Below are 21,313 nucleotides of genomic sequence, written 5' to 3'. Positions count from 1 at the left end.
GTAATAAGTTTGTGATTTTTCAACATTTTTTTATAATTTTTTGTGCTGAAACTAAACAATTTTTCATGTACTCACGCTAAAATTACATTTACAATAAAAAACTAGTTTTTGTGGTAAAAATAAAAAATGTTTGGCTTTTTTTACCAAAATTGCAGATTCCATTTTCAATACGAAAATGACTTTGTGAAAATGTGCAAACAACACTGGTTATCAATATCACTGTGCATTGCTGCTGAACATATGATTGCTTTGTCTATAAACCTCCCTGGCGTTCAGTTTCTGCTATATTTCTGTGCAAAAAGTGATCCAACTAATTTCCACAACCTTTTTTCCGTAACTTACCAAAATGTGTCAAGCAAGGCTCTAGTATACATTTTGAGTATAATAAACGCTTGAAACACAAAATCAAAATTAAATTTGAAAATGACTTCCCAAAATCTCTGATCATTTACACTTCCAAGCTGCAGCTGCTCAACCTACACTTATGCAAATGTAAAGGTGGCCGTACATCTAGCGGTGATGGGCAGAATCGACCAAGAAGCAAATCTCTCTCTGATCGAATCAGATCACAAAGAGATCTGTTGGCTGCCCATAGACTGCATGCCAATTCCTGACCGATGTCAGCATGAAATCTCTTGGCAATCGGCTGTGTGCGTTGCCTTGCCATTGCCCCCCCCATTGTGTAATTGTACCCTCATTTGTACATTTATACATTACTCCTCCTGTGTTGCCCACTGCGTGGCAATCCGCCCCAAAGGTTATTGTATAGAATGAAATAGATAGATATTAACCACTTTGTCCACTGCTACAGTACATCTACGTCATTTGTGGCACCCTCCAAGCCACAATGACGTAGATATACTGACTTGCATGCAGCCCTGCTGTGCATGATCGGGTGCGCTTCAGAGCGCACCCTCCAGCTCTGTCAGCTGCATTACTAATTGGTGAAAGAGAACATGTTCCCTTGTAGCCAATTAGTGACCCCCCCCCCCGCAGATGAACGATGTTTGCTACAGCAGTGATCCTTCATCTCTCCCCCTCCGTGGCCAGATCGATAACAAAATGCCCCTGCAAGCAGAATGTCTCACCTTACCTGGTTCCTGCGATCATCCTTCAGCCCCAGCTCAGATTCACCGCGGTGCATGCAGCCCTGTGATGCAGAACATCCGGGTCCCGGCTTGATGACGTCATCAAGCCGGGACCCGGTGTTCGGTACACTATAATTAATATTAGAAAACTAGGTGGAGCCTACAGCAGCCAATCAAAGCTCACCTACTTATTTTCAAGGAGCTCAGACCTGAAAAACTCAGACTGTGTGCGCAGCCTGGGAGTACTGATTGATAGGAAATTAAGCTTCAGGAATCAAATCTCAGCTGCTGTGAAACATTCCTTCTTTCATCTAAGGAATATTGCAAAGATTAAACACCTAATTCCTTCAGAGGATCTTCCAACCCTAGTTCATGCCTTCGTCACATCAAGGTTAGACTACTGCAACGCCCTCTACACAGGCCTGCATAAGAAAGACTTACGCCGCCGGCAATTAGAACAGAACGCCGCCGCAAGGCTGTTAACGAGCCAACCCCGCCATTGCCACATAACACCAACCCTGAGCTCACTCCACTGGCTACCGATAAAATGGAGAATTCTGTTTAAGATTGGCTTACTGACATTCAAATCCTTGCACAATCTGGGCCCTGGATACCTGAAGGACTTGTTGCAACTGCATCACCCCCCCCCCCCCCAATCTTAGATCAAAAGGACGCAACACCATGGTCACCCCCAGAGTCCACCTCAAAACCTTTGGAGACAGAGCCTTTTGTCATGCTGCCCCTACACTTTGGAACTCCCTGCCACACCCAATCAGAACAGCTCCATCCCTGGAAGCATTTAAGTCTAAACTGAAAACCTACCTCTTTAGTCTGGCATTCATGAACATCTGACTATCTCCTCTGTAACACAACCCAGCCTGCAACCCTGTATTAATCTGAGACACAACTATGCGCTTTGAGCCCTATGGGAGAAAAGCGCTTTACAAATGTTATTGTATTGTATTGTATAAGGAGAATATTTAAACTGCTCCCATTCTTCCACTGTTAATGGCATAGGGCAGGCCTCAAACCTGCTGCAGTTAATCATTAAGTGACTGGGATTAAAATTTACTAAGGGGGGGCGGAGCCACAAAGGGCAAATCACATCCTTATGCTGGATAAACTGCTTCCATTCTCACAATTTTGATGCCAGGAACCTGAAAGTTCACAAACTTCATTGAGTGACTGTGTGTCAAGGTTACAAAAAGTGGGCAGAGCCAAATACAAATTTCACTGGGAAAATTTAAACTGCAGCCATTCTTACACTGTTAATGCCAGTGGGTGACGGAGATTAATATTCAGGAAAGTGGGTGGAGCCTACAAAAGCCAATGAAAAATCACCTATTGATTTTCAAAGAGAATATTTTAGAATATTTAAATTGCTGCCATCCTTGCACTGATAATGGCGCAAGACTCAAACATGGTACAGTTGGTCATTGGGTGACTGGGGTTCTAATTCAGAAGAGGGGACAGAGCCACAAACAGCCAAACAGATTTGTTTCATTTCAATGGGAAAATAAATTATTTATGCCAAGGACCCCAAAGCTCACAAACTTGGTCAATTGTTTGTGTGTTAGGGTTAGAAAAAGTTGGCTAGGCCAATAGCAGCCAAATACATACCCGGGCAACGCCAGGTCATCAGCTGATACAAAATAAAACTACTTTTTTTTTTTTTTAAAGGAGAACTGTAGTGAAAGGTATATGGAGGCTACCATATTGATTTCCTTTTAAGCAATACCAGTTACCTGGCTATCCTGCAGATCCTCTGCCTCCAATACTTTTAGCCCTAGACCCTGAACAAGCATGCAGCAGATCTGGTGTTTGACATTTTTGTAAGATCTGACAAGATTAGCTGCATGCTTGTTTCTGGTGTGATTCACACTACTGCAGCCAAATAGATCAGCAGGGCTGCCAGGCAACTGGTATAGCTTAAAAGGAAATCAATATGGCAGCCTCCATAGACCTCTCACTACAGTTCTCCTTTAACAATAACAGCACTTTTGTAACTTACATTGTTGGGATGCCCCCGTGGACGTCGATCATTCAACGCCTAAACATTTCAAAGAAAAACATAAAAAATCATAGTTCAAGTAATGTTTACATTATTGATCAGTTGAAGTATAATTATATGGAGAAAATGGAGAAAGAGAACTTCATGCTGATCCTAGTTTAAATTGATTTATAGAAAATTCATAGCTGTCTGATTGTGAACTTTTTTTGGTGATGAGCAGATGAACGTCGGCCACCCGCTGAAGGGCCAGCCAGTGTGTGGCATCGCCCTCGACCTCGACCTCCCATTGGGATTCCTACGTATTCACCTCCTCTTGAGCTCAGTAAGAGACAACTATTTTTATTTTAAGAACTTTATTTATAGAGTGTTAATACATATTGAACTATTTAAAGAGACACTGAAGCGAAAAAAAAATTATGATATTATGATTAGTATGTGTAGTACAGCTAAGAAATAAAACATTAAGATCAGATACATCAGTCTAATTGTTTCCAGTACAGGAAGAGTTAAGAAACTCCAGTTGTTATCTCTATGCAAAAAAAGCCATTAAGCTCTCTGACTAAGTTAGTCGTGGAGAGGGCTGTTATCTGACTTTTATTATCTCAACTGTAAGTGAACTGTTTACTTTTTCTCTGCTAGAGGAGAGGTCATTACTTCACAGACTGCTCTGAAAGAATCATTTTGAATGCTGAGTGTTGTGTAATCTGCACATATTATACAATAATGCAATGTTAGAAAAAACACTATATACCTGAAAATAAAAGTATGAGAATATTTTCTTTGCTGCTAATCTTCTAGTAATTATTCATAGTACACAAGCAATTCATTATATCATATTTTTTTTTCGCTTCAGTGTCTCTTTAACTGATAATCGCTGCATATTGTTTATTTATGCTAAGCCTATTATTGTTATTGTCTATTAACTGGTTGTGGTCTATTAATTCACTGATTGCTGCATAAGAATTGATTTTAAAATCAGTGAAGTTTTTAATTGATAATTTTTACTATTGTTTTATATAAATTCAGAAGGACTGATTAATGGAATCCTACTGACTACTACTACATACATTCTATTGTCACTTGAACAATACCAGTTGCCTGGCAGCTTTGCTGATCTTTTTGGCTGCAGACGTGGCTGAATCACACCAGAAACAAGCATGCAGCTAATCCAGTCTGACTTGAGTCAGAGCACCTGATCTGCATGCTTGTTGAGGGGCTGTGGCTAAAAGTATTAGAGACACAGGATCAGCAGGAGAGTTGGGCAACTGGTATTATTTTAAAAGGAAAAAAATCATATCCTTCTCAGTTTGGGTTCCCTTTAAAGGGAACCAGAGATGAAGCACCCTCATGTATTTTACCATATAGATCAGTGGGAACATTAGAGAAAACACCTCCCCTGTTCTCTGTTTCATTATTTACTGTTCAGATTTCTTCTTATCAACCCTGATAAAATCCCTGACTGAGCATTCAGTCTGGCTTTGTTCAGGAATCTTTATAGCTGAGTCTGTCTTCTGTGCTGTCTTTTCAAGCCCAAGCCTGCCCCCTTGTGGCTCTGCTCAGGATTCATTATCGCTGAGTCATTATAGCAAAGCCAGACTGAATGCTCAGTCTGGGATTTTATCAGGGCTGATAAGAAGCTATCTGAACAGTAAATAATGAAACAAAGAGCAGGGTAGGTGTTTTATCTAATGTTCCCACTGATATATATGGTAAAATACATGAGGATGCTTCATCTCTAGTTCACTTTAAAGTGACTCTGAAGTCTCCCTATAATGATATTTTTAGTTTAAAAACCTCATTAACATTATAGTCCGACCTAAAATGCGGCAGAACCACGGCTAAAAAAAAACCCCTCGATCACCCCAAACTCACGGGGGTACACGGAGGCAACTTCCGCATAGATGCAGCGCAGTTCTGCCTCTATGCGCGTCAATCAGCGCGGATCGCCACCTCTCCCCCGCCCCTCTCAGTCTTCCTTCACTGAGAGGGGCGGGGGAGAGGCGGAGATGCGCGCTAATTGACGCGCATAGAGGCGGCAGCAAAATCCACGACCAAGAAAGTTGTGGATTTTGCCTGCCCTGTACTCCCGTGAGTTTGGGGTTATCGAGGGGGTTTTCAGCTGCGGGGATGCGGCGTTTTAGGTCGGACTATAATGTTAATGAGGTTTTTAAAATAAAACCCTCTTTTTAGGGAGACTTCAGAGTCTCTTTAAAGGGGTTCTGTGGCATGTTAAAAAAAAAAAAAAAAAAACCTGACACCTGGGGCTTCCCTGTAGCTGTCATGTCCTGCGCCGTCCTCCTACGATCCTCCGTTCCTCGCCACCGGTCCCAGTCTAATTACTCATCTAACGCGACTGTGGCTGCGCTCGTGCTCACTCATGCTCGCGCCTCGGGAAGCTTACTGCGCAGGTGCAGTACGAGAAAACCTCATAATGCTCCTGCGCAGTAAGCACTTAGAGACCCGAGCGGGAGCGCGCACTATTCGTCTTGTTAGACGAATAATTGACCGGTGCTGGGAACGCAGGATCGGAGGAGGATGGCGTGGGACATGACAGCTACAGGGGGCCGATAGAAGCCCCAGGTAAGTGTCAGTTTGTTTTTGAACATGCCACATAACTCCTTTAAGTATTGTCGGCTAATAGTGATATATTATTGCTGAGAACGATCTGATGTGTTCTAGGAAGCAGGTCAGACCAATATAGGAATTTGGAACTACATATCCCAGTCTGCATAGCGTCTGGTTATGGCTTATAAGGCACTGAGTAGCTCCAGGCCCTGGGACAGAAGAGGTAGGAAGGAGTTCCAGGCAGTGGACAGAAGATGCGACTCTGCATTACAGACGAGAGCATAAATTTTGCTTAGACATAATTTTGTATCGGAATTCGCAATTTACAATGCAAAATCATAATGCAAAATATCGGGGAAAATTGTGGCACAAAGAAATATATGCATACATCGTATACTCGACAAAGGTTAAAGGGACACTTAAGCCAGGAATAAAAAATCAGTTTTACTTGCCTGGGGCTTCTACCAGCCCCCTCCAGCCATCCCTTGCCCCCGCAGTCACTCACCCATCCTCCGGTCCCCCGCCGCCAGCTAGTTTCCTTTTCGCTGACAAGCCCTGACAGGGAGTCGGCGGGCTTTCTGCTGTGCGACTGTCATCTGTAGTCTTGACTCCTCTGCACTAGACTCTCACATTGGCATGCAAAGAAAGAGAACAACAAAATATAGCTTACTAGCCGACCCGCGGCGTAGCATACGCCGCATAAGAGGGTAGAGGGCAGGAAGGGGGTATTGGGCACAGCAGCGGGGAGCGGGGCTGGACCCCCCCTCACCTGGGTCCCCCATGTGCGCTCCCCCTCCTGCATAAGCTCAGCAGGAACCCTGCCCCCCCTCACCTGGGTCCTCCATGTGCACTCCCCCTCCTGCTTAAGCACAGTAGCAGCCGCCACTATTAGTAAGAGGCAGCGGGCGGGGATGACTCACCTCTTCTGTGTTCCATCGTGCGTTCCACTGTCGTCACTTCCTGCAATGCCGCACACTGTATTGGTGTAATTTGCCTTTTTAAAACAGAAGGAAATCTGCAATAATTCAGCTATAAGTGAACATTTGTGGTTACCCACAATGCACTGCTACTAAATATGCAAATTACCCCTTTTCCCCCTTGGTAGGCCAAGCAAGCATTCAGAGCCGCTGGAGTATAGCAAGCATATATCTTTAAATTTTACACAGTCATATCAAACCCACATGTGACAGCCTGTTTCAGACTTTTAATCCTCATCAGTACATGGCAGGGATTGATAAGGCTGTATGAGATAGGGCTCGGACCAGTACAACAGAGTAACCAAGCAGCTCAGGGTGACCCAAACCACTCGGAATGTATAGGGGGATAAAAGGGACCAAAATGACCTCCTACTAAAAAAAGCAAAGCTTGGTGTAATTTGCCTTCTTAAAACAGAAGGAAATATGCAATAATTCAGCTATAAGTGAACATTTGTGGTCACTCACAATGCACTGCTACTAAATATGCAAATTACCTCTTTTACCCTTAGTAAGCGAAGCAAGCATCCAGAACCACTGATGTATAGCAAGCCTACAGCTCTAAAATTTACACAGCCATATCAAACCCACATGTGACAGCCTGTTTCAGACTTTTGGTCCTCATCTGTACATGGCAAGGATTGATATGGCTGTATGAGATAGGGCTTGGACCAGTACAACAGAGTAACCAAGCAGCTCAGGGTGACTCAAACCACTCGGAATGTATAGTGGGGTAAAAAGGACCAAAAAGACCTTCTACTAAAAAATAGTGTTGTCCGGATCATGAACGATTCAGATCTTTGATCCAAATCTCTTTTGTGAGTCGAATCATCCGAATCATCAAAATGAGTGATTCGGATCGCAAAGGGGGCGTGACCAGGAGCAGCACGCCCCCCTCTCAGCAGGCAGCGGGGTCCTGGAAGCAGAGCAGAGATGGATCGCTCTCTTGGAGGGGAGCCAGCCTTGCAGGGACAGGTAGATGAGAGAGAGGGGACATGGGTGCCACTGCCAGATATGTGTAGAGCACACATACTGGCTACAATGTACTGCTTATTTTATGCTGTCTGTTCCGTAATTGTGCACAGTGAACAAATTGGAAACTTTTGGCTCAGAAGCACAGCTCAGTAACTTTGTAGACAGTGTGCTGGGCTAGAAGGGCAGGCACTGTGATTGCAGGGCAATATGATCCTCCTGCACTGCTGTAAACAGCTGCACTTCACTTCTGGGAATGCTTTGGGGATTTCTTTCTTTCACTGTGCGACGTTTGCATTCAAAGTATACAGATGAACATATAGTTGAACTATATGTAAAGCATATGATTACAGCATGTGGGTATTGTGTGCAAACAAACATTTCTGCTCTCTGCTCGTCCCTCCTCCCTTCTCTGTCCACTCCCTGCCCGTCTAAGTTCACCATCTTCCCTTCTCTGTGTGTCCACCCCCCTCCCCTTCTCTGTCCGTCCACCCCCCTCCCATTCTCTGTCCGTCCACCGCCCTCCCATTCTCTGTCCATCCACCCAGAGGCGGGACAAGGTCCTCCAGCACCCAAGGCTGAGACACCAAAGTGTGCCCCTCCATCCCTGCCACCCCAGCCGTCACACACTGATTGCTATTAGACTAAGAGGTGCCACAGGGCCCACAATCTCCCCAACATCTTAATATCTAGTTATCTGGCTTGCAGTCACTGCTATGTATCCACTTTTCTTATTTCTTTCTGCTTCAAACACAATTAGGAATGACAGCTGAATGAATTTTGCGCCCCCTCCTACACTGCGCCCTGAGGCTGGAGCCTCTCCAGCCTATGCCTCGGCCCGGCCCTGCATCCACCCCCCTCCCATTCTCTGTCCAAGGTAGGGAAAGTCCTGTCCTGCTAGTCATTTCACCCCCGAATGCTTCCCTAGTAAAATGATCCGAGATTCGGATCAAAGATCCAAATTTTTTCAATGATCCGATTTGAATCATGCAAATCATTGAAACGATCCGAACTTCCCATCTCTACAAAAAAAAAAAATCAAAGCTTGGTGTAATTTGCCTTCCTAAAACAGAAGGAAATATGCAATAACTCTGCTATAAGTGAACATTTGTGATTTTCCACAATGCACTGCTACTGAATATGCAAATTATTCCTTTTCACCCTTAGTAAGTCAAGCAAGCCTATTGCTTTAAATTTTACACAGTCATATCAAACCCACATGTGACAGCCTGTGTCAGACGTTTGGTCCTCATCAGTACATAGCAGGTATTGATAGGGCTGTATGAGATAGGGCTTGGACCAGTACAACAGAGTAACCAAGCAGCTCAGTGTGACCCAAACTACTAAGAATGTATATAGGAGGATAAAAGAGACCAAAAAGCCCTCCTACTAAAAAAAAAAGCAAAGCTTGGTGTAATTTTCCTTCTTAAAACAGAAGCAAATCTGCAATAATTCAGCTATAAGTGAACATTTGTGGTTACCCACAATGCACTGCTACTGAATATGCAAATTATCCCTCTTTGCCCTTGGTTTGATATGACACTACTTCTTCTTCTTGCTTGGACCAGCCCCTTCTTCTTGCTTGGACCGGCCCTGGGGGCGGGGCGCTACTTCTTCTTCTTGCTCGAAGGTTGAGGCACTTACTCTATTATATATATAGATAACTGTGGTCACAGGTGTCCTCACTCCTCTCCCCATAATCCAAACTCTGTCACCTCTAAAACACTCTACCAGTGCAGGGAAACTCCCACAACCTGCCTGCACTCACCCTGTTGTCCTCCACAATATCCGGAGGTAGGATTGATAGAAATGGCCCGAACTCTTCGCCGGCAGCCATCGGCTGTTTGCATTCATGAACAGCAAACATTTGGCATGTTCGATTCGCCCCCTATACATCATCATTGAGCTAAACTTTTACCCCTTACCTCGCAGTCAGCAGATGCATGCCAACAAATCAGCTACCACCCCTTCCTGGACCTCGCACCTCAATTAAAAAGCAGTTGCGGTGACCATATTGGATTCATTCTCTGCTGGCTGCTGACTGTTAGTGAGAGCAGGATCAGACTTGCTGCAGATAGGTAGGGAAAGCATTAGCTAGGCTTGTGTTCTTGTTACTCACTTGCTGTAAAAGCACCCCAAACAGCCCTTTTGAGGGCTAGCACATCGGTCTCCTGTGTTTTTTTTTGTTTTGTGTGTGTAACACTCCACAGCCAACTGACACCCAGAGCTGTGCATAATGTGATTTCTGCCCTTTAGAGAATAAAACCCGACTTTGCACCAACTCCGTAATTTTTGGTGAGGCTTTTGCCATGGATCCCCCTCCGGCATGTCCAGGTGTTAGACCCCTTGAAACAACTTTTTCATCATTTTTGTGGCCAGAAACAGTCTTTGTAGGTTTTAAGATTCAAGTGCCCATTGTTCAAGAACATTTTGCAGGAGTTCCCGTGCGCCGTTCGCGAACAGAAAATTCTATGTTCGCAACATCTCTAAGGAATGACAGCATATGGGGGATAAACAACAGCCAACCAGCTCCTCTAATTTATCGAACCAGCCTGAAGACAACTGCAACTGTTTGAAAGTCTGTGGACGGTGGGCAGGCAAATGGCTCCTTCTGCATCCACACGTGCAAGGGGCGGAGCTACAGACGACAGTCGGTCAAAATCTGAGCCCCGACTTGAGAATAATGCTGGCCATAAACTGTGAGATGGTAAACTCCTTTACATTTGAGACTGTGTGCGCATCCTGTTTGGCAATATTCAGGGATGCTCTCAACTTCGCATTTGGATAAAATTCGAATAGGGTTATTCGAATTTCATCCTACTAATTACAGCAGCTGTGCGGGTGGCCGAGGGGGTTAATCTTACCCATCAGCCGTCTTCTTTCTCCGTCCCTCGGCACCTCCCACGCTGCGTCCCAATCCGGCGTCACGTGATTACATACACTTCCTCCTTCCGGGTTGAAGGAGGAGGTGTATAGTCACGTGACCGCCGGATTGGAATGCAGCGTGGGAGGTGCCGAGGGACGGAGCAAGAATACGGCTGATGGGTAAGATTAACCCCCTCGGCCGCCCGCACAGCTGCTGTAATTAGTAGGATGAAATTCGAATAGCCCTATTCGAATTTCATCCGAATGCGAAGTTGAGAGCATCCCTGGTGATATTATCAATACGTGTTTACACAGCAGTGGTGAGAACACGAACCATGTAGTGCTTTAGATCGTTATTCGAATTGCATACATATTTTTTATAATGTTTTAAAATCCTTCTTCGTGTTCAAGTGCGCAATAGTGTCCTGTGTCTCTGCATTAACATCCAGCGCAGGACGTTATACTGGAACGTGAAGAAGGATACACGTGGCCAGGCCTATCGGGCCTGTCTAGGCCTGGATTTACCTCACAGGAGCCTATAGGCACAGATGTACTGGCACCCTAGACTCCACCCTCCATGAGCCTATAAACCCCCACCGAACCGCACTGCAAGTGTCCTGGCTAGCCCAGCTGTCACTTCTGCCTTTCTCCCTTACCCATCATAGGTAGCTACAGGTGCCCCTTAGCATTAGGTAACCAGAAGTACCATCAATATTAAGTAGCTAAAGGCCCCCTGACTGAAGGGGGATCTCGTCAGTGGAATGCTGAGTAACCTCTCATCTACACTCTCAGGACTCTACATAGGGAAGGAGGGAAGGCAGCGCTCAGGTAGGGGAGAGAGCCACCTTTCCATCATAAGGCGCATGTAGGCACGTGCCTACAGTGCCTTATGGTAAATCCAGCCCTGGGCCTGTCACCGAAACCAAAACTAACTGGTGGTGGGATACCGGAGCCTCTGTAAGTGATTGCGAGGGCACAGGACGGCTGCAGAGGCTGGTAAAAGCCCCAGGAAAGTAAAACTGATTTTTTTTACAGAGGTTAAATATCCCTTTAAGTGAACCTGAGATAGGCCCCCACCATAAAATATACATATCTGGGGATTCCTTCAGCCCCTTCCTGCCTGATCCCTCCCACGGCATCCTCTTCTCACTTTCCGTTGCTCTGTAATTGGCCCTGGAAAGTCCTCTGGTCCGGGACCAACTGTGCATGTGAGGCCCGGCTTCGCGCACTCCCTCCGCATTCACATCACATTAAACAATCAGCGCCTGCACAGTAGCACAGAATGCTCCCAGCAACAGGGGCGAGACAAGGGAGCTCCACCAACTGGCCCCAACAGTAGGATTATTTGGGGGACAGTTGCGGGAGAACAAAGAGCGAGAAGATGACGCCGTGGCAGAGATCAGGCTGGAGGGGGCTGAAGGAATCCCCAGATATGTATATTTTATGGCAGGGGCCCCATCTTTGGTACACTTTAACCACTTACGGACCAATGTAGTTTGAATCTACGTCCAGCAGGTGGTGCTGCCGTTCTGACTGGACTTAGATTCAATGTCCGCGAAAATGAAGTGTCCCGCCGCGATCATGCGCACCCAAGAGGGGAGACTAAGCTGTCATATGAAAGCTGACATCTCCCCTCAGTGATCAGGAGCCATCGCGTATGGCTTCTGATCACGTGATCACTACGATCACTGATTCAGGTTTCCAAAATGAGTATAGTTTAAATTGTTTTATAGATTTTTTTAAATATACTGTACGTCTAACGGTGAACTTTTTGGTTATGATTATGAAGGTTCAGAAGAGGGCAGGAATAATTATGGACATCATGGTGGGACAGGTAAGACTAAGAACTCTATTCATAGAGTGTTAATACTTACTGAACTAGTTAACAGCAGCGATGAGTGAAAATGATGATATTCTTTTTGCATTCACTTTCGCAAAAATAAATTTAAATTCGACTTCTGAATGAAAATGCCATCAAAAATCATTTTGTAATAAGTTTGTGATTTTTCACATCTTTTACGAATTTTTGTGCTGAAAATAAACTATTTTTCATGTTTTCACGCTAAAATAAACTAGTTTTTGTGGTAAAAATAACAATTGTTTTGCTTTCCCGAAATTAAGCATTCCATTTTCAATACGAAAATGACTTTGTGAAAATTTGCAAACAACACTGGTTATCAATATCACTGTGCATTGCTGCTGAACATATGATTGTTTGGTCTATTAACCTCCCTGGCGTTCAGTTTCTGCTGGATTTCTGTGCAAAAAGTGATTCAATTAATTTCCACAACCTTTTTTCCGTAACTTACCAAAATGCGTCAAGCAAGGGTCTAGTATACATTTTGAGTATAATAAATGCTTGAAACACAAAATCAAATCAAAACTAAATTTGAAAATGACTTCCCAAAATCTCTGATCATTTTCACTTCCAAGCTGCAGCTGCTCAACCTACACTTATGCAAATGTAAAGGTGGCCGTACATCTAGCGGTGATGGGCAGAATCGACCAAGCAACAAATCTCTCTCTGATCGAATCAGAATCAGATTACAAAGAGATCTGTTGGCTGCCCATAGACTGCAGGCCAATTCCTGACCGATGTCAGCATGAAATCTCTTGGCAATCGGCTGCGTGTGTTGCCTTGCCATTGCCCCCCTCCCCCATTGTATAATTGTACCCTCATGTGTGCATTTATACATTACCTGTCCTGTGTTGCCCACTGCGTGGTGCCCATCCGTCTTCTGAATCCCCCCAAAGTTCATTGTATAGAATTAAATAGAAAGAAAAATAGGTTGCTGCTAGATATTAATGATGCTGCTTGACGCTGGCGTCATCAACCCTGATCACCTGGGAACATGTCACTATTGGAGGTACACGGTGAGGGATCAGCATGCCAATGGTGAATATAAGCTGAGTATAAGACCCCCATCCGTGTGTGTGTGGTGCAGATCGCACATTGGAAGCTAAGTTTCATCTTCCAATCATGGCAGTTTCAAGGCCAAATTGCTCCCACGGAATGCGTGTAAAAATTACATCCCCAACCGCCCTGCAGTCTCAAGCACATTGGCCTCAATTCACAGAGCATTATCAAACGTTTATCAAACACTTTATCAAACGTTTGATAATTTACCTCGTGGGTAAAATCTCATTTTGAATTCACTAAGGTGTTATATATTTGTTGAACATTTTATCGGTAAAACATTTGATAAACATATAACACCTTAGTGAATTTAAAATGAGATTTTACCCATGAGGTAAATTATCAAACGTTTGATAAAGTGTTTGATAAACGTTTGATAATGCTCCGTGAATTGAGGCCATTGTGTGCACCCATTATAGGTACCCAGGTATAGGTATTCAGGTAGAGGTGCCTCAGTATAGGTAGCTAAGTATAGGTGCCCCAGTATAGGTGGCCAGGTACAGGTGCTCCAGTATAGGCAGCTAAATATAGGTGCCCCAGTATAGGAAGCCTGGCGTAGGTGCCCCCATAAAGGTAGCTTTATAAAGGACGCCAGTATAGTTCAGCAAGGTATAGAGGTCCCCAGAATAGTTTAGCAAGATACTGTATATGGGTCCCCAGTATAGCTTATTGCCCCCCACCCCCTGAACTCCCCCTCCCGGAGGGATCCCCGGCACCGTTACTCACCAAGCATCACAGGTGGAGCTCGCAGTCAGTACCACGTATGCACAGTGGAGCATGACTGACGGCAACTGGGGAAATTACCAGAGAAGATTGCAGAAGAATGGAGCAGCTCGAGAGGACGGTGAGGGAGCTCACGGCCTACAGGGGGCTGGAGGAAGCCCCAGGTGAGTTTAAAGAGACTGTGAAGGCTCCTAAAATACAGCTTTTATTGCAAAAAGCTGTTCAACATTATTGTCCTAACTAAGGGCCTGTACACACTGAAAAACGCAGGCAAAAACGCAAGCGCATGCGTTTTTAAAGTGCCTGTAGTTTTAAAAACGCATGCGCTTTTGCCTGCGTTTTTTGTGTGTTTGCGTTTTTCCTGTAATTGCTGATTGGCTAAAGAATCCTTTGTTTTTTTTCTAGTTTACATTTCAACAGGAATCAGGAGATTGCAGAGTCTTCTGGGATACTGACTTCTGAAAAACGCAGGCAAAAACGCAAGCGCATGCGTTTTTAATGCGTTTTTCATGCGCTGCGCTTAAAAAAGCGCAGCAGGCACTGCGTTTGCGTTTTTTTAAAAACGCATCGCACCAGTGTGTACAAGTCATCACGATTTTCATTCTTTTTCAAAAGACCTTGCGTTTTTAAAAACGCATGCGTTTTTAAAAACACAACGCAAGCGCAGCAGTGTGTACAGGCCCTAAAACGCTGCATCGCTGCAGCTGATATCTAACTAAATCCCCCCAAACATCCCGGGGCACACTGTGGGGAGCGTGTCCATGAGAGGCAGAGCTTTCAGCTGCAGCTCTGCCTCTTAGCGCGTCTATCAGCGTGTATCTCCGTCTCTGTCCACCCCTCTCAGTCTTCCTTCACTGAGAGGGACGGGAGAGAGGCGGAGATACGTGCTGATAGACGCGCATGGGGCAGAGCTGCAGCTGAAAGCTCTGCCTCCCGCGGAGGCACACAGGGCAGCAAAATCCACAGCCAAGAAAGTCGCGGTTTTTGCGAGGGGAGTTTGGGGGGATTTAGTTAGATTTCAGCTGCGGGGATGTGGCGTTTTAGTTTGCAATAAAAAGCTGTATTTTAGGAGACTTCAGTGTTTTTTTAAATGCTTAGGTTTATAAACTCTCAGGTTTCCAAAATGATGAGTTTTGTTTACTGTAAATAGTTTTATAGATTTTTTTTATATATATACGTCTAACTGTGAACTATTTGTTTATGATTATGAAGGTTCGGAAGAGGACAGTGGTAGGCATGGACCTCATGGTGGGACAGGTAAGACTAAGAACTCTATTTATAGAGTGTTAATACTTACTGAACTAGTTATCAGCAGTGATGAGCAAAAATGCCGATATTCTTTTTGCAAATTTGCAAAGGAGAAAAAGAAGCCTTTTTGAAAAGCACCAGACTAATCATATATGATAAATGTCACACGAATCTTTATTGAATTATATTAAATATACAATAAAGATTTTTATGACATTTATCATATATGATTCACCTGGTGCTTCTTTCTCTCCTTTGCAAATTTACTGGTTGTCTTGCCCTTAGCACATTCTGGTCTGTAATTTTACAGTCACATTGTGTGTGTGTGTGTGTGTGCGTGCGCTTAAAGATTTGTAGGCTTTTAAAAGCCAGCTTACATACCTTGGCCGGTAATTGAACCCAGGTCTGAGTGCTTGGTAGTCAGCTCTCTTATCCGCTATACCACCACCAACACTACATGCTGAAGGCAGCCTAGCATGTACCATTATGATATATCCTAGAGAAAAATGAGCTTGCTTAAAGATTTTTAGGCTTTTAAAAGTCAGCTTACATACCTTGGCCGGGAATTGAACTCAGGTCTGAGTGCTTGGTAGTCAGCTCTCTTAACCGCTATACCACCACCAACACTACATGCGGAAGGCGGCCTAGCATGTACCATTATGATATATATCCTAGAGAAAAATGAGCTTGCTTAAAGATTTGTAGGCTTTTAAAAGCCAGCTTACATACCTTGGCCAGGAATTGAACCCAGGTCTGAGTGCTTGGTAGTCAGCTCTCTTAACCGCTATACCACCACCAGCACTACATGCTGAAGGCAGCCTAGCATGTACCATTATGATCTATGCTAGAGAAAAATGAGCTTGCTTAAGGATGTGTAGTATGTCAAAAGCCAACTCACATTGGCCAGGAATAGAACACAGTCTCTGTGGCGCAATTGGTTAGTGTGTTTGGCTGTTAACTAAAAGGTTGGTGGTTCAACCCCACCCAGGCATGGCCTTGCCTTTTGTGTTCAACAGTTGCAACAGTTGTCCGAAGAGAACCCCAGATAGCCATGTAGATTCATCTCTCTCTCTCTCTCTCTCTCTCTCTCTCTCTCTCTCTCTCTCTCTCTCTTTCTCTCTCTCTCTCGTAGGAATGGTCACCGCTTTCCGCAGAATTGTATTTTCCACAATTTTGGGAGGAAATTGGTCATTCCATTCCGTTTGGTCGGGACGGAATTGCTTTTTCAATCTTGCGGAGTTCCAAAATTGCCTGTGAAATTCTGCTGGTATCCGTTGATGCCATTGAAGCGAATTTTCAGCTGAAAACCATCAAGTCCTAGGGAGAGAGAGAGAGAGAGCAAGCTCATTTTTCTCTTGGGTATATCACAATGGTACATGCTAGGCTGGCTTCAGCATGTAGTGTTGGTGGTGGTATAGCGGTTAAGAGAGCTGACTACCATACACTCAGACTTGGGTTCAATTCCTGGCCAAGGTATGTAAGCAGGCTTTTAAAAGCCTACAAATCTTTAAGCAAGCTCATTTTTCTCTAGGATATATCATAATGGTACATGCTGCCTTCAGCATGTAGTGTTGGTGTGGTGGTATAGCAGTTAAGAGAGCTGACTACCAAGCACTCAGACCTGGGTTCAATTCCCAGGCCAAGGTATGTAAGCTGGCTTTTAAAAGCCTACAAATATTTAAGCAAGCTCATTTTTCTCTAGGATATATCATAATGGTACATGCTAGGCTGCCTTTAGCATGTAGTGTTGGTGGGGGTATAGCGGTTAAGAAAGCTGACTACCAAGCACTCAGACTTGGGTTCAATTCCCGGCCTAGACCTGGGTTCAATTACCAGCCAAGGTATATAAGCTGGCTTTTGAAATTCTACAGTTTCTTGGAAGATGAGACCCTCCTCCCTCCGGAGGAGTGAGGGAGAAGGGTCTCATCTTCCAAGGAATTGTAGAATTTCAAAAGCCAGCTTATATACCTTGGCCGGTAATTGAACCCAGGTCTGAGTGCTTGGTAGTCAGCTCTCTTAAACACTATACCACCACCAACACTACATGCTGAAGGCAGCATGTACCATTATGATATATCCTAGAGAAACATGAGCTTGCTTAAAGAGGAGTTAGGAAGAAGGGAGTGAGGGAGGGAAGTAGGAACAACAAGTCTATAAGAGCCTAACTAAATTCTCCCTAGCAGAGTGTGTAGCAGCTGTCCCTTAACTAATTAGTGCAGGCAGACTAGTGAGTAAAACGGCACTAGGACCTTGCCTTTTATAAGGGTGGGTGGGGCTCCAGGAGTGAGTGCAGTCTGATTGCCAACATTGTGCCTGCTGACTGTGATGTAGAGGGTCAAAGTTCTGCTCAATAGAGCATTATGGGGCGAATCGAACTTCCGCAAAAGTTCGCCTGCTCTTAGCAAACGCGAACAACCGAAGTTTGCCTGGAACCGTTCGCTACATCTCTATTTCAGACTTTAAAGTCAGATCTGACAAGATTAGCTGCATGCTTGTTTCTGGTGTGATTCAGCCGGATAGCCACTACTTCAGCCAAATAGATCAGCAGGGCTGCCAGGCAACTGGTATTGTTTAAAAGGAAATAAATATGGCAGCCTCCATATACCTCTCACTAAAGATCTCCTTTAACCACTTTTTCCTCTGCTACAGTATATCTACGTCATCTGTGGCACCCTCCAAACCACCATGACGTAGATATACTGATTCAGTTTACAGCCCTGCTGTGCACGATCAGGTGCTCTTCAGAGCGCACCCCACAGCACTGTCAGCTGCATTACTAATTGGAGAAAGGGAACATGTTCCCTTGTAGCCAATTAGTGAACACCCCCCCCCCCCCCACCCCCCTCGTGCGGATGAACTGGATCCTTCATCTCTTCCCCTCTGTGGCCAGATCTATAAAAAATTGCCCCTGCAAGGAGAATATCTCACCTTACCTGGTTCCTGCAATCATCCTTCAGCCTCAGCTTCCATTCACCGTGGTGCACACAGCCCTGTGATGCTGAATATCCAGGTCCCAACTTGATGAAGACATCAAGCCGTAACCAGGGAGTTCGGTATCACAGGGCTGAGTACAGCGTGGTGAATGGAAGCTGGGGCTGAAGGATGATCGCAGGAACCAGGTAAGGTGAGATATTCTGCTTGCAGGGGCATTTTTTTATCGATCTGGCCATGGAGGGGGCAGAGTGGTAAGGGCGGGGCACATCTGGTTACCCATAACGGAGGGTGGGGGGCAGAGCTCTGAAAGGGGGAGTGTAATGTAGTTTGGGGCACATCTAAGTAACTGAGGGTGGGGAATTAATAATGGGGGGCACATCTGATGGTCCTGGGCAGAGCAGGGACAAGGTCCTCCAGCACCCAAGGCATAGACACCAAAGTGCGCCCCTCCATCCCTCCCACCCCAGCTGTCACACACTGATTGCTATTAGACTAAGAGGGCCACAGGGCCCACAACCTTCCCAACACCTTAATATCTAGTTATCTGGCTTGCAGTCACTGCTATGTATTCCCTTTTCTTATTTCTTTCTGCTTCATACACAATTAGGAATGACAGCTGAATGAATTGTGCGCCCCCCTCCTACACTGCGCCCTGAGGCTGGAGCCTCTCCAGCCTATGCCTCGGCCTGGCCCTGGTCCTGGGGGCCCTAACCAAATACTTGTGGCACATTTGGCTGTAATGGGGAGGGGGCACTAATCCTGAGGGCACATCTGGCTACAATGGGGAACATTGATCCCAGAGACACATCTTGCTATAATGATGGGCCCTATTCCAGGGGGTGCATCTGTTTATCTATATGGGAAGCTAGCAAATACGGGGAACAGATCTGGCTATACTGGGGGGGGGCTGATATTGGGGGACACATCTGGCTATACTGAGGGGCTGATACTGGGGACACAACTCTGTGAGAAAACGCGGAAAAGCCGCCGCATGTGCTTAGAACAAGGCGGCTGATTCCGCGTCCAACGCGGCGGTTTGCACGCGTAGGCCTACATCTGTCAGTATGGCCAAACGCGGAGAAACCGCCGCATGCCCTGATAGCGGTGCGGCTGGTTCCGCGTCCAGCGCGGCGGGTGGTACACAACATATGTCTGGTGTGGCTGGGACTGATAGTCCACACAGGTTCAGAAGGACACGCGCGCGCGCTGAGAGGCAGAACTTTTATGACAACCAGAAGGGAATCAGCTGACCAGGCCGGTCAGCTGACGCTTGTACCAGTTCCCATTGGTCCAGCACTTAGGGGAGGCGCTGGAGAGCGCTGTGCTATATATACTGGGTGCTGGTCATTCTCTTAGTGTCTGCCGTTGCGATCACTACGTGGAAGCACTCAGACCTTTTGTCAGAATCCGTATTTACCATTCTGTTATACTTCAGACTAGTTCCAGGGTGTTGATGATCACGGAACTCACACCCAAGACTAGGAATTTGTGTTACCATCCTGTTATATGTCAGACAAGTTCCAGGGTGTTGATGATCACGGAGCTCACACCCAAGACTAAAGATTTGTGTTACCATCCTGTTATATGTCAGACTAGTTCCAGGGTGTTGATGATCACGGAACTCACACCCAAGACTAGGGATTTGTGTTACCATCCTATTATATGTCAGACTAGTTCCAGGGTGTTGATGATCACGGAGCTCACACCCAAGACTAGGCATTGTATATTATCTGTTATGACCTTCTACTTTCCTGACCAATCTTCTGATCACTGATTCGGTACTTCGCTAAACTGATGCCAAACCCTGCGTGCTTTGGGATTACCGAATCAGCCTCCTGTTTTGGTACTTTATCTGACTGTGTGTTGCCGACCTGGCTTGCCCGACCTCGAGAGCTATCTCCGCAGTTTAGAGATAGCTCCCAGATCAGTCAGTGACATCCACCCATTGGTGTCACTCACTCTCTGGTCCTTCTTACTCCCAGCCTGACTCCTCCCCCCGGGAGATTCTCAGGCTACTGGAAGGTCCTGGTTCTCTAGTGCAGTATTCCTTACTGCCTTTGTACCTGCTCTCCAGGTGCTTTCCTCAAAGTATTACTGTTGCACTAAACACTCATATCACTCAGGTATCCAGAGGTTAGTGATATATCTGTATTATCGGTGATTCTGCAGATCATCAATAATCAGGTATATATCTGTATTTTTGGTGATACTGCAGATCACCAATAATCAGATTCTCTCTGTGTTACACCGATCGTTACAGAACGGCAGACCAAATACAAATGGACGGTGGAAAATATCAACCAAGTGCTGGGTAACCATCAGACCCTGATTAATACCCTGTCTGGGGCGATACAAACCCTACAGATGGCTGTGGATGAAGTGCGATCTCCTCCTAGCCCAGACATACGTATGCCTGTACCTGAGAAATTTTCTGGTCACAGATCTGACTTCCGAAATTTTAGAAGTAGAGTGTTACCATACTTTGAGTTAAGACCTAATTCTTCAGGAACCATGGCCCAAAGGGTTACATTCATTAAGCCTTTGTTATCAGGCGATTCTCAGACCTGGGCGTATGGTCTTCCCTTCGGTCACCAGGCCCTAACCTCTGTAGAGGAATTCTTTAAAGCTATGGCTATAATTTACGATGACCCAGACATTGCCTCGACTTCTGAGCGGAAGCTCAAACTTTTACGTGAAGGCAAGAGTCCGGTTGAAGATTATGCTGCTGAATTTAGGAGATGGTCAGTATCGGCCAGGTGGGACACATTTGCCCTTCTAGATTGTTTTCTGACAGGGTTGTCAGACGAGGTCTCTGATCTTATGTTAAGCCAGCCCGAACCTAAGTCCATCGATGAGGCCATTTCATCGGCCATCAGGATTATTCAGGTTACTGCAGTAGATGATTCCCCTCTGCAGGGTAACAGTCCTCTGTCTCAGACTCCAGAAGTAGGGGCCACTTTCGGGGTGTTGCATAGAGAAAATTTACATTTTTTCGTGTTACGAATGACAACCTCCA

The 21,313-nt window shown here is 45.3% G+C and overlaps 1 protein-coding gene across 1 annotated transcript in view; it reads left to right on the top strand.

The window, feature by feature from the left end:
• Positions 1 to 21,313, top strand: part of LOC137521947 (uncharacterized) — a 52,386-nt gene that overhangs the window by 23,290 nt on the left and 7,783 nt on the right. The window contains exons 6-8 of the mRNA XM_068241903.1: positions 3,320 to 3,421; positions 12,265 to 12,309; positions 15,328 to 15,372. Of these exons, the coding sequence (XP_068098004.1) occupies positions 3,320 to 3,421; positions 12,265 to 12,309; positions 15,328 to 15,372 (192 nt within the window). The remainder of the gene's footprint in view (positions 1 to 3,319; positions 3,422 to 12,264; positions 12,310 to 15,327; positions 15,373 to 21,313) is intronic.

This window comes from Hyperolius riggenbachi, chromosome 6 (genome assembly GCF_040937935.1).
Source record: "Hyperolius riggenbachi isolate aHypRig1 chromosome 6, aHypRig1.pri, whole genome shotgun sequence".
NCBI lineage: Eukaryota > Metazoa > Chordata > Amphibia > Anura > Hyperoliidae > Hyperolius > Hyperolius riggenbachi.
The sequence above is the reverse complement of the archived record's forward strand: the minus strand, read 5'-3'. Positions and strand labels throughout refer to the sequence as shown.